The sequence below is a fragment of the Lactuca sativa genome, chromosome 4, assembly GCF_002870075.4.
Source record: "Lactuca sativa cultivar Salinas chromosome 4, Lsat_Salinas_v11, whole genome shotgun sequence".
Lineage (NCBI taxonomy): Eukaryota > Viridiplantae > Streptophyta > Magnoliopsida > Asterales > Asteraceae > Lactuca > Lactuca sativa.
In genome coordinates this window covers 191,339,205-191,353,096 of record NC_056626.2, presented here as the reverse complement: position 1 = coordinate 191,353,096, position 13,892 = coordinate 191,339,205, and the positions used below count along the sequence as shown (strand labels likewise).

Below are 13,892 nucleotides of genomic sequence, written 5' to 3'. Positions count from 1 at the left end.
TCATGCACTATGTTTTAGTCTGACTGTTTTGTTGGCTCATACTTCAAATGTTGAATATCTTTCTTATATGAATTGAAAGGAAAGGGTTAATCAAACATATTAGGCTTGATCTTGCTCTTCATTTACCATGATATTCACATTCATGGCTATATGATACATAATCCCCTGAGTTTTCTACCATCATCACTCTTGAGTTTAACATTCTTGTTTTATCATGATTATGTATAGTTGACAATGATTTTGTGAACTTAAAGGATGTAACGGATCATCTTAACCATGGTATCTTTCATAAATTGCTTTTAAATGTCTAGGTCTCGTAATATTTTAGTTCCACGTTTATGGATAATCTTGTGGCAAAATGACTTATAAGGGCAATGAGTTTTGCTATTGTTCACATTCACTCATTTTTTGTACATAATTTACCATTGAACTTGTTGTAGTTGTTTAAAAGATAACATTGTTACCGGGTATTGAAGGTTTCCGACGAGTATATCACTCCGGTCATCTTCTCCGATGGTTTTTCCGGCCAAATGATTTTAGGAACAATTTCAGATCTAAAAAAGATTTCATGAACACTCACTACCATCTGTTCGTTTGTTTCCAAAAACGATTTTAGTTTTTGAGTTCTTCGTTTATGTTTAATTTATGGGTATAGGTTCAAGAACACACTTAAAATTCTTGAGTGTGTTCATCAGTGAGTTTGAAGGTCCAAAAATCGAAGGGACGAAGGTCCAGCAAGCAAAGGGTTGAAAGTGTGTGTCAGATTAGGTGTTCATCTTCATCGTGTCCAACAAAACCCAGGAATCAAAATCCTCAAGTTCCAGAAACTGATTTGTCTCAGACTTGTTTGTGTTTTCCTAATCTTCATCTGTTCAGAAACATTTTGGTTTGAACATAAATCTACAAAGATCCAAACAATTTCATAAACGATTTTAGGAACGGTTTCAGATTAGAAAACGATTTCAAGAACACACACTTACATCTTGTTCTTTAGAAATCGACGCAAAATATGGCATTTTGTTCATGTGTTTCAAGAACAAACCCAGAAATCGAACGACTTCTTGTTCCTGAAATCCCAGAAACGTAACCCTTGAAATCGAAGGTTTGATATTTCTGTTGAAAAAAAATCATATGAAAAAGATTTTTTTTTAACACAACAAACATCTGGAAACCGTTTTCTGGGTAAGAGCTTCATGAAATTAAGATCTTCGTTTCTTTTAAAATCGTTTCTGATGAATGAACATTAGATTTTTGGGGTTTTGATTTTTAGGTTTTGGGTTTGGATTTAGATTTTGAAATCGATTTCAAAGAGCAAATGCCAAAAAAAAATCTACATTTCGGATTTGTGCTCATGTGTGTGTATGTTCAAATTGCGTGGAAAATTCATAGCGTTCATCAGAAATTTTATGTTTGGTGGAAAATTCATAGACTTTGCTGGAAAATTAATTGACCGGGTAAGGTTATGTTAGTCAGTCATAATGGTAAATTATGACAACATCAACAAGTTAAATGATAAATGTTGTACAAATAAAAGAAAAATGACTACACGTGTACAAAACCAAAAATTTGTTATTTTTCTGAGTTATTTTTCCCTAATTTTGTATAGGAAATTAGCTAGGTATGAAGGTCTAAAGCGAATTAAGATTAGTAATTATGGTTTTAATCAATTTTGTTTTATCTTTATTTTCAAACATGAAAGTATTTTTATTTATTCAAAATGATAATTTTATGTGTATTTGACCCAATTTTATATCTCGATAAGAACCTTATTAGAAAACAAAGTCCCAATAAACACCATTTCTGCAAACGTTTTGGTCAATATACAACGTTAGCATATTAACTAATAGTACAAGGACTCTTTTGTAATTTAAATTTTCTTTCTAACAAACTGGGGACATTGCTTAAAATGCGCCGGGAGCGCACTGCGCTCCTTCATCGTCTCCTTCACTCGCTCCCAGCATTCACTGACCTTACACATCTCTCTCTCTCTCTCTCTCTCTCTCTCTCTCTCTCTCTCTCTCCATACATGTATGCATCTATATCTATATATTATATATATAAACTCTGGGTCAGATTATTAAATAGCCGAATTGGCTACGAAGATACAGCAATAGGAATTCAACCCAGATCAGCTTAGTCAAACCCCATGTCCAGTTTCCATATTTAGTCTTCAACCGAACGCTTAGGGCTCGTATTTATTGATTGGTTCCCTCAAAATCAAAAAAATATATACATTTTGTATACACATAACATTGAATCACATAGGAAGGTTTATCTTGATCTTAATGGATCCACCTATAATCAATGAGACTTCCTTCTCAGCAGCGAATCCTTCTTCTTACAGTTTAACTGAGATTTGGCCGTTTTCCTCCATCAATGGCGGTGGCAATGAGGGATTGGGACTGAAGATGGGCAGCAGCTTTATCAATGGATTTGTGGAACCAGGTAACAACCGCGACGAGGAATCTTCGGTGACGGAGCAGAGTGGTGGCGGAAGGAAGCGGAGGGATGCTAATTCTGAAGACGAATCTTCAAAGCTTGTCTCTACTAGTAGCGGCAATGATTTGGTAATTTCCAAATTTACCTACTATTTTCTATTTTTATTTTTATTTCTAGCTGAAACAGATGTTTCCAGACATCGACCTCCTGTTCTGGAACTGAAATTGCCGCTAAATTTCGTTCGAAAATCTCCCAATTGTTTTCCCTCAAATTTCATTTCCAGATAAATTAGGGTTCACACCGATCTTTCTATGCGTTTATTTAGACGCGTTTCAATTTTCAAACAATAAAGGATTCCAAAATCTATTTGAATCAATGTTGAAATATTATTATTGGCATCTTGTAAACGATTTACAGTATCTTACTGTTCATGGGTCTTTTGAATTCTGAGTCTGTAATGATGGGTACCTTTCCATATCCGATCTTTTCGATTTTTGTGCTTACTGTAGACTTTTCATTTGGTCCTACCTTCAAATCTTTCGACTCTTCTGTGACTATTTATTTTGCGATTAAATCCATCCTTGACCATCAATTATATTCCTCTTGCTGATTGTTTCCATAAATTTAGATCCAAACGCGTTATTAATTCAATTTATGAACAGAGCAACTTGAATGGAAAAAGAACGAAGATGTCTGAATCTAAAGATGAATTCAGTGGTTTGAAAGTTGATGGAGAAAACAGTAAACCTTCAGAGCCACCTAAAGACTACATCCATGTCAGAGCAAGAAGGGGTCAAGCCACAGATAGCCATAGTCTTGCAGAAAGAGTAATTTATTTCCATTTATTATCCATTTCTTTTATATATTGATTATATTTATATTTATTCCCACTTTTTTATAACTCCATGTTCATTATCTAATCCCATTTTTAACAGGCTAGGAGAGAAAAGATTAGTGAAAGGATGAAAATTCTTCAAGATTTGGTCCCTGGGTGTAATAAGGTGCACCATGGATTCCGATTTCTTTGAATCTGGTTATTTTGGCCTAAAAAGATTGAAAAAAACTACTAATATTCACTTGTTTTGTTGTATTAGGTTATAGGAAAAGCACTTGTACTTGATGAAATAATCAACTACATTCAATCACTCCAACATCAAGTCGAGGTAGTTTGTCGCTATTTTCATCTCAAATTTACAATTTTTTGTATGATAAAAATCCTAAATTGTTGATGTATTATTCCATGTTGTAGTTCTTGTCTATGAAGCTTGAAGCTGTAAATACAAGAATGCACTCTCCCATTGAAGGGTTTCCTACAAAAGATGTAAGTATTAAACACCTTTATTATTTAATTGATATAAATGCAAAAATAAAAACAAATTTGATCTATAGAGAATCATTTCTAGGAATTTGTAGAGTCTACAAATGAGTTTGAGGAAGTATTGGACCACAAAAACTTTTGTCATTCACAAGCTTTAATCTTGTTTAATGGAGTTTGGACCACTTTGCACTACATCTTGACTCTTTTCTTGTGGTTCTGTTTTTACTTGATTGGGTTATTGAGTCACAATCTGATTCCTTATATCTTAAAGAGAAAAGGGTCATGTTTCTTTTGACTTTTTAAGGTCAAACGAGTTATAATTTTGACTTCATAATTGACATGAAATGTTTTCAGATTGGGCATCCACAACCCTTTGATGCAGCAGCACTTCTGTTTGGGTCACAAGCAGCACGTGAATATGGTCAAGAATCACAACCTGAGTGGCTTCATATGCAATTAGGAAGTAGCTTTGAGAGAGCAACATAAAGTCAACATGAAGCACAATTGTTAGTCAATCAGAAAGTTTGCAATTCTGAGGTATGTAATATGTATGATTATTATTGTTATATGAACTCATATCAGATTACTCGTGATATTTAGGCTATATAAAATGTATGATCTGTAAAAAATTGCAATTCTGAATGACTCCTTTGATGGATCAAAACTACTCGTGTTGGGGCGAAAAGTGGTTTTACATGTTCTTTTTCTTTTTTGCTTTTTGCAATATGCAAAAAGATTGTTTCTGTGAAATGTACTAATTAGCAATTTAATGTTTTTTCTTAACATAACATTCATTGTTTTAAATTCCATGATATTTTCTTAAAAAGATTTTTAGTTTGTGCATTATGGAAACTTTTAGTATGTAAAGACAATAACAAATTGACCAATAGGAGAATATGATCAAATACCAAGCATTAGGAACATAATTGATGTATGGGGTCTGGTGTTTGGAAATGAATGTTAAGATAAAGGTATTTTATAACATCAAGGTAAAGATGCATGAGAAATCTTAAAGTTTGATGGAAGCATAAGCAACAAAAGTACATTGCTTAAATGGAATATAATAGAAGTACGATGTCCACATGGAAAATAGATAAAGCATGAGCATTATATGTATTTGGTAATGTACTTGTTGGTACAGAAGTGTCCCAATATGATGGACATGCAATTATTGGAATGTAATACAAGAGTATGAATACAAATGAGTAGCATTCCAAATAAGCATAAAGAAATGAAAAAATTCATTTAAGTTAACCAAACGAACGAACAAACATGAACATATAAACAAACAAATTTTTTGTTCATGTTCATTCATTTAAAAATTATTTTGTTTGTATTTGTTAAGACGCAAAATGAACATAAACAAACGTAAATGAATATAAACATTCAAATCAAAAACATAAAGCTTAATTGTCAACACTTCTTATATGTTGATAATAATACATTGACACTTTGATCATAACACATGGGACATACCATATAAGGAAACACGATTAGACATTGCTACTATGTCGATGGATTGCATTTATGAATTGCGAGGTTTTGATTTCAAGAGACCGACTCATCAGTAGTGTGATGTTTATTTATCATAAATCGGTGCGATTAATAAAATTCAACGAGGATTTGGTTCGTTTGATACGACACGTCAATGACATCCTGATTTTCTATGTTCTAGAGACTTGTATGTAACTATCAAGAGTGAAGATATTATACAAAATGTGTGTATTCCGCCAAAAAGTTTTCTTTTAGTTCAAAACGATCAATATGTAAAATCAGAACAAGTGATTGTTAAGATTCGTGCGAGAACATCCACTTTGAATTTGAGAGAAAATGTTCAAAAACATATTTATTCTGGCTCAAAAAACAGAATGCACCGGAATACTGATGTGTACTATGCACCTGAATTTACATATGGTAATACTCATCTCTTACCAAAAACAAATCATTTATGGATATTATTAGGGGAGCCGTGGAGATACAGTCTAAGTCCTTGTTCGATCAACGAGGATCAAGATCAAATGAACGTTTATTCTCTTTCTGTCAAGCCAAAATATATTGCTAACCCTTCAATAACTAATAATCAAGTGAGACAAATTTTTTAGTTTGTATTTCTCTAAATATGATTCATGATTATTCAGAAGTGAATGGATTGCTACCGATTAGATAGCAATGTGATGCTAATAGATTGCCATTTTAGCAAGACTTCATCAAATACTTGTTTGTGTGAGTCAAGGAAAGAACATGATGTGCATTTGATACGTAGCAATGAATTCATGTCATCAAACGGTTATCTATTCTGATATCATTTTGTATATTTGTTGTGATGAACGGCCGCTTCGGGAAACATACCAAAGCATCAAAAAGTGTGTTGTGATGATTTGAAATGTATTATGTGGTCAGATCTATAGTATTCATCATAGGAAATATCGAATGGTAATGCTTCTAAGCTAATTTATTAAAAAAATTTAAGTGGTGTATATATTATAAAAATGAGACTTTAATCAAATTTTAATGAAAATGTTTTTATTTTCAAAATTAAAATTTTAAAAGAAAGTTGTTCTATATATTTTGTAAAGTTCTAAATAGTATTAAACAAAACTTAGCGTGCCAGCAAAGTCCTTTTTTTTTTAATGACAAACTATCTACTCCTAATCTAATCATAAACACCACATATATCTCCTAGTGAGACTTGAACCCATGACCTCTCATTTGAGAGAGTCACTCCTTACCGCTAGGCCAAAGACTCTTGGTAGTGTGTCAGCAAAGTCAAGCTTCAAGTTTTACGAGACATAACAATGTCACAACATTTAAAGGCGTGACTTAAAAGACAATTATGTTTACAATTTCTTATTATATGATACTAGGTAAATATTCACGTGTTGTACATACACAACTATATAGTAAAAACATCGACATATGTGTTATTAAAATAACTATATCAACTTCTTTAACTATGAAATGTTTATTCTTACATTAAGTTGATTTAAAACATTGTAATTGTTTCAAATATATTATAATATAAACATACTAAAAATCACATCATCTCAATAGCTTATATCCAGGCCGGTCCTAGAGCACGGGTAAACTGGAAGACTGCCTCGGGCCTCGTCAAAATCTACTCTTGGCCTCATCAAAATCTGGGGCCTCTACGTGGTATGATTAATTTATGTATATATAGTTGTAAATAATATAAAATATAATATGCAGAAGAAAAACAAATTTACTTATAATTGAGATGGTTATGCAGCAAAGTTTGTATTGAAGAGACCTGTGTTCAATTCTTGCTTTTGACATAATTTTGAAATTTTATACATTACACTTTTAAAAAAAAATATTACTTGGGCCGAGAGATAGAGAAAAGAGGAGAGAGTTTGGGCCTTGAGTGCTTAAGTCCAAGATATGGGCCCAATACACACCAAAGTATGAGTCCTTTAGGGCTAATTAAGTTTGTTATGGCCCATTAGGGTATTTTATTTCATTCTAGGCCCATTATGGCCTAAAATGTTAAAATAAATGAAAGTGGGTCCAATTAGAGCTCATATAAGAGTTCTACGCCCAAAATAATCAAATTGGAAACATATTGGCCCATTAGGCCCAATAGGGAAGTCCTAGTCCAAAATGGACTTAAACCGGGATTTCTAGGGTTTCCAATTCTTTGTTGACTATTTGAAAGTTTGTATAGGGTGTTTGATGGAAAATTTTGTTGTTATTGAATAAGAATCATACATGCTTTCACATTTTTGGTTCACAAATGTTATCATTGTCGTGGTTACATGGTATAGAATTCCTAGTTGTGGCACCCCCTGCAGTGTAACATTCGCATCTGAAGATTGTGATGGACCTTCATGGTCTTTCAGAGTGGGATTCTCCTGTTCCATTTCTTTCGCAGCATCATCAATGATTTTCTTCAGTTCGTCTTCTTTGTTGTCTACTGCTTTGGACTCTGAGGAGATTGCCTTCTCTGGTTCATCAAATAAATTCAAGAACTCCTCGTAAAGGTTGGAGAGTGGGATGGTAGCGGGATTCGGTTTAGGGAATATCTCTTGTGTTGGACTATCATTCTTCTAAAACTTCTTCGTGTAATTGTCGTCAAACATAACATAATAGGTTTCTTCAATCCTTTTGGATCTTTTTTTGAGAACCCGATATGCTTTAGAAGTTAGAGAATACCTTAGGAAAATACCTTCGTCAGCCTTCACATCGAATTTGTTCCTTTGTTCCTTTGAGTTGAAAAATAAACACCTGGAACCAAAAACATGGAAAAACTTGACATTAGGTTTTCTTTTATTTATTTTTTCATATGGGGTGACAGAGAAACGCTTATTGAGAATGGATCGGTTTTGGGTGAAGCAAGCAGTTCCTATTGCATCCGCCCAGAAGTAGAGTGGCAGATTCGTAAAGGACATCATGGTTCTTGCAACCTCGCAAAAAGACCGGTTTCGTCTTTCAACAACCTCGTTCTGTTGTGGAGTATAAGGAGCCAAAAAGTTGTGCAAAACTCCTTTCGTAGTGAGAAATTCTTCAAACAATTGGTTTTTGAATTCCAACCCGTTGTCGCTGCGAATTTTGCGAACCAGCTTTCGTAGTTAAAGCTCTATCTGCCCTATAAAGTCTTTGAGCTTGGCAGTTGCTTCAGATTTCTACATGAGAAAATACACCCAAGTGAATCGGGAAAAATCATCTACAATAACAAGAATGTACTTATTACCACCAATACTTTCAATCGCAGAAGGACCACAAAGGTCGATGTGCAGAAGTTCGAGTGGTTCAATGTTCCTTGGTGGATGGTTTCTTTTGTTTATTCTAGATTTGCTGTTTAATGGCCTTTTTCTCAACTTGCTTAGGATTAGCTTCAGATCCTTTTAGAGGAACTTTAGGCTACGAAACCATCTTTCCTTTGCCTTTAACGACTTGCGTAGCCTTGACTGTATGCGAAACATTCTTGTGAGAGTTGGTTTTCTGCACAAGTTTCACATGATTTTGAAATGATGGTTTTTGAGAAACTTTTTGATGCGAGACTTTAGGGGCATGATTTTTTTGAAAGATCTTAGGTTTCGCAGATGAAGAGACTTTCACATTTGGATTGACTTTTTCTTTGTGAACGAAATTTGGATTCTTAAACTGCCACAACTGCTTTCTTTCCTTAAGATTCTTGTTATATCTAGCATTCCTTTGGCGTTTTTGAGCTACGAACTACTCTGAGGAATTGTGAATACTGGCCCTAGGTTTTGGCTTTCTGGTAGGGGTTTCGGTCCGAACTGACGATGTATCACTTGGAACACTCTTAGTTTCACTTAGACATCCCTTTTCGTAGCTTGAATTGACTTTGTTTAGAGGTTCTGCTACGTATCGGCTCTTCGTTTCCAATGCTGTCATTTTAGAAAGACCTTTGGTTTTGTCTTCATTTTTGATTGGAGTAGACCAAAAGAACTCATCACATCCATCTTTGTTATCATCTTTGACCATGGACGTTAATTCAACTGTTTGATTTTTGTTCAGTCCTTTAGTTGTGAACACTTGATTAGGGATAATTTGGACTTTTGGACAAACAATTGCTTTGGCTTTTAAGACTTTAGACTTGTTTTCAGAAATACGTGTGAACTCGACTGAATTTTCAGAAATTAAGACTTTTGCAGGTCCAGTTTCGCTTTTAACAAATTCCAAACAGTCAACCTCATCCTCTATAGAGATTTCACTCATATCACTTTCATCGTCAAATTCAAAAACGTCTTCAACATTACATTTCCCATGCAGGTGCACAAGCAATAACTCTAACAATCCTATTATAGCACCAAATCTCCACCTAGAAACCATTAGACTAACCACTCATCTAGTAACTCATCGCAAGAATCAACATGAATATGAGAGGCTTCATTCTCATAGTCAGGACACATCAGAGACAACGAAATTTTCCGGTACCGAATCACTTCTCCTGATTACCTGAAACATTTCGTTAGAACATGACCTAACCGATTTAAAAGAGAGCATAACCTTGATTTACTTTTTCTACAGTCCCACAAACAATGACTCTCATGCCCGTATACGACATATCTTTAGGTAACCATACCTAAAAACTCTTCTCGTGCACTCCCACACTTGTCGCATAAATCACAACTATATTGTACCATGATGGGTCTACATCCTCGGTCTTGAAATCATATGCCCGCTCTCTCTTTCCTCAAACATGAAAATATGGAAGAACATAATCTCTCTCGCAAAAAAGGTCGATAAAGACGGAAACACATAGTAATGAATCATAGTGGTAACCATGTTATCTACCATCAAACAACTTCTTATAATCCCCATGATTTTCCTTAATTTGAGTATGGATCCTGTGCTTCCAGTAGTACGGGTCCAATACAACCTTCCACACCTATCCATACTTTCCTCAAGAGTCATCCCGGATCCTCTAAGTCACTTCTCTATGGCTACCGTCACAGTTCCTAGTACTAAATAACATTCTAACGTAATTCTTAGGCTCTCTTAGGATCCCACTTTCCATATAAGCATGTTCTAACACTGTTCCTAATATACTAGGAACCCCACTTCACATTGCTCTCAGCCGCAAAGGAAACTACCAATTTCAATTAACTATCTTACGAACATAATTACATGCAACACAGATTAAAAAATAGAAAGATCTTGCCCTATAATGGTTGGAATCAAACACAAGATGCGCTGTAGAGCCGACTCAAGCAATCTAAAATGATTTAATCTTTGTGGCATGCAACCTAACGTATTCTCTTAATAGTTAATTAGTATCAATACAGGCCTCACATTACACAAAGAAAGAAACATTCGATCAACTAAACCAACTAACAATAAGGCATCATAAAGATCATGTCATCCTCACCTACAATTCCTAAAGATAATTAGTCTACTCGCTATCAAGCATCTCTACCAATTCACATATCATGCATAAAAGGCATATCTCCTAAGCAGGCTTTCTAGCATCCTTGAATCTTACTTCTTCAGTTCCCATATATAAGAATGTTACATTTAAAGTGAAAGAGAGTACAACTAAAGCTCATCCTATTGTTATGAAAAAATCACCATCTAATCCCAAATTCACAATTAATACAGGTGTTTCCAAGGAAGTGTTTAAGAAAAAGAAGAAATCAAAATCAAAGTCTCAAGGTGTTGTTATTAAAGAAGTAACTGATGAGGAGGAACAACAGGACAAGAAGCGTAAAGCTATTGGGTTGTTGAAACAATTTAAGAAGCTAAGAGCTCAACTAATCGAAGAGCTTTCCACTAAAATAAAGGTTGTTGAAGGTGTTAAGGTTAGAGAAGAGACATATGAAGATCTTACTGAAATTGATGATCTCATATTCTAGGTTTCACCGTGAAAGGGTATCACTATCGAATCGAATACCAAGGAGACAAGCAACCCAGATGTCACTGTACACACATTTAGTGGGGATACAAACATTATAAATCATGAAACAACTTCGAATTCGATTCCTAGGTTGACAAGTGGTATTCTACCTGAAGGTCCTAGTTCCAAGTCCAATACGAAGGAGGATAGGTCTTCAAACATCCCTGAGAACTTATATGATAAGGACTCAAATGTAAATATGGATGAATCCTTTAACACCTATTCCAGTTTCATCAAGTACTTTACCACCACCTTCATCACCACAACCATCTTTGATCATTCCACCTACAACAGTTCCTTTTCATTCTCCCACCTTTGACAATATCATGCAACAACCCATTACTACATTGTTTTCTTCTCAATCCGTTGATCAGGACATGATGAATGCTAAAGAAGATGAACATATTGATTTTTCTGAATTAGAGTTTGATCCAGATGAAGAAGATGTAGAATATCATGCTATAATGCCTGGTAAGCAATACAAGATCTTAAATTCGAAGCTGAATACGCTTCTTCAGTTCTTAAATGACTCGTCTGCATTTACAACGTCTTTTGTGGTTGGTGAAGATGTTGAATTTTTGTTGAAAGGTCAAGAAACAAAGATGAAGAATCTTGTTGATAAGGCAATTTCTCAGCTGGAAACTCGTCTTTCTATTTACATGTCCTCTTTCACCTATGATATTATAAAAATAAAAAAATATGGCTTGTGAGAGACATGAACCTTTTGAGAACATGGTGACTGATTCGAAAGAGTCTATTGAGTTGAAAATTAAGGATTTGGTTGATTTGGTCTCTAAAGATATTATGAAGCTTGATAAGTTCTGTATAGGAATTCAGCAGAATGTTGATGTTCTTCTTGGTGCTACAAGAACACTAATTGAAGACATTCATGTTTTAAATAAATACTATGTTGAAGAATGGAAGTTAAAGAAAGAATCTGACGGGAAAGTTTTTACAAATACTGATAACTCTCTTACAAGTTTTCATGATCGCTTACTGAAGTTTGACATTCCATCAATGACTTCGATTTCTCAAGAAAAAATATCTTTTATGGTTTCTTCAGTGGAATCGTATTTTAAAACTCAACTTGCTCTAATTTTGGTTCTTGTTCTTCGATTACCCACTAATGTTCCACGCCCATCAATGCTTGTGTCACAAGGGGGAGATAAGGATGGTTCATCGAAAGATGAAGGTGAAGACAAGGGAATTTTTTTAGGATGGTAATTTCTATGAAAATTTCATTTTCAATTCAAATGAACCTATTCTGACAATTTCGACAACAAAAGCAACACCAAATGTCAAAGTTGATATGTCAAAGATTTAATCAAAGAAGGGGTTGAACATAAATGAAGGAAGCTTAGGTTATTGAATGTTAAACCTGTTACAACTTCTGAATCAAAAGGAAAAGGAAAAGGTGTTCAAGTGAACCTACTAAAGAAGAGCAAAAGAGACTTCAATAGCTTGAAGTTAAAAGAATGAAGCAACTTAGCAACATTATGAGAATGAGAGCAAATGACTCACCTGGTATTGATAAGGGAGATCCAAATAAGGTGTGGTGTTATGAAACAATTGAAAATGTTTCTTATGGCGAAGTTGGCGCATTTGAGAAAAGACCAAAGAGAAGCTATGACATCGAAGACACATATTTCATCTATTGGACTTTCCATTCAATCATACGATGTTCACCTTTGGTCAGTTTAAGCTTGTAGAGAATTTCCATGATACGAAGGAGTATAAAAGTATGAAAATCAGATTCCATGCAGTTCTTGGATAGAAAGAAGAATATGCTTGGTCCTTGGTGAAGATTGTTAAACGTTTATTGATAACTCCTGATGTCATGTTTGAAGGAGTCATTCAAAACTATCGATATAAAGTTGTCAGAGCTAACAATGTTCTTTTTGAATTCACCATGGTTGACTTTCCCTTGATGAGCTTGAATGATCTCATCACTATTATGAAGATTATGGTAGATTTGAATAATGATCAAGTTCAAGATAAAGCTTCGTACATCATTGGGTATAGTTACATCAAAAGCTTCAATGATTGTTATTTTGCTCATCTAGCATTAATAGATTTTGATTTCACTAATTTTTTCATGAAAAAGCCAAAGGTTCGCAAGTCATTATTGAAAGGGAAATTGAATATTGATAATTTTGAAGATGGTGAAATTATCAATCAACCTCAATGTGTTGTCTTTCAAGGAAAGAACATGAAAGGAGGGAAAAAGAAATACTTCTTCCATACCGACGATAAAGAAAGATACTCAAATTAGAATCTTTCCGGTGTACTTTTTGTGTCAACAAATGTATGAAGAAATCAAATGAAGACAAAGCGGAGATAAGGAAGATTATCATTTGGTACATGGAGATAAGAAGGATTTTATTAAAAGTGATAAAGACGTTACCCGCTGTTTGAAGATTCGATATTGATCACAAATGGGGAGATTGTATAGTCAAACATATTGTGATATATTGAAGTCTTAGGTAGATTTCATATGTCGAAGTGTTTGTCTATATCGAAGGTCTTCATGACTTCGATGTTGTATGTATTTTATCAAGCGCTTTTGTTGATTATGTTTAACTGATGAAGCCCATGTATACTTTTTGTATCCGTCGAGTACACTATAAATAGTGTAAGTACCTAAGTGATTTGTAATTTTTGCAACTTGTGTATCGTACTTTCTCTCACACAAATGTATTTGTACTTCTCCGGATAATATGAGTTGAATCAAGATCTTATTTACATCTCTTGTTCATA

The 13,892-nt window shown here is 34.2% G+C and overlaps 1 protein-coding gene across 1 annotated transcript; it reads left to right on the top strand.

Moving 5' to 3' along the window:
- Positions 1-1,930: 1,930 nt before the first annotated feature.
- LOC111882124 (transcription factor bHLH79) lies at positions 1,931-4,442 on the top strand. The gene is made up of 6 exons (XM_023878489.3): positions 1,931-2,567; positions 3,102-3,266; positions 3,375-3,440; positions 3,534-3,602; positions 3,689-3,760; positions 4,112-4,442. Exons 1-6 carry the CDS (start codon positions 2,286-2,288, stop codon positions 4,241-4,243), a joined length of 786 nt encoding a protein of 261 aa, XP_023734257.1. The 5' UTR covers positions 1,931-2,285; the 3' UTR covers positions 4,244-4,442.
- Positions 4,443-13,892: the final 9,450 nt, after the last annotated feature.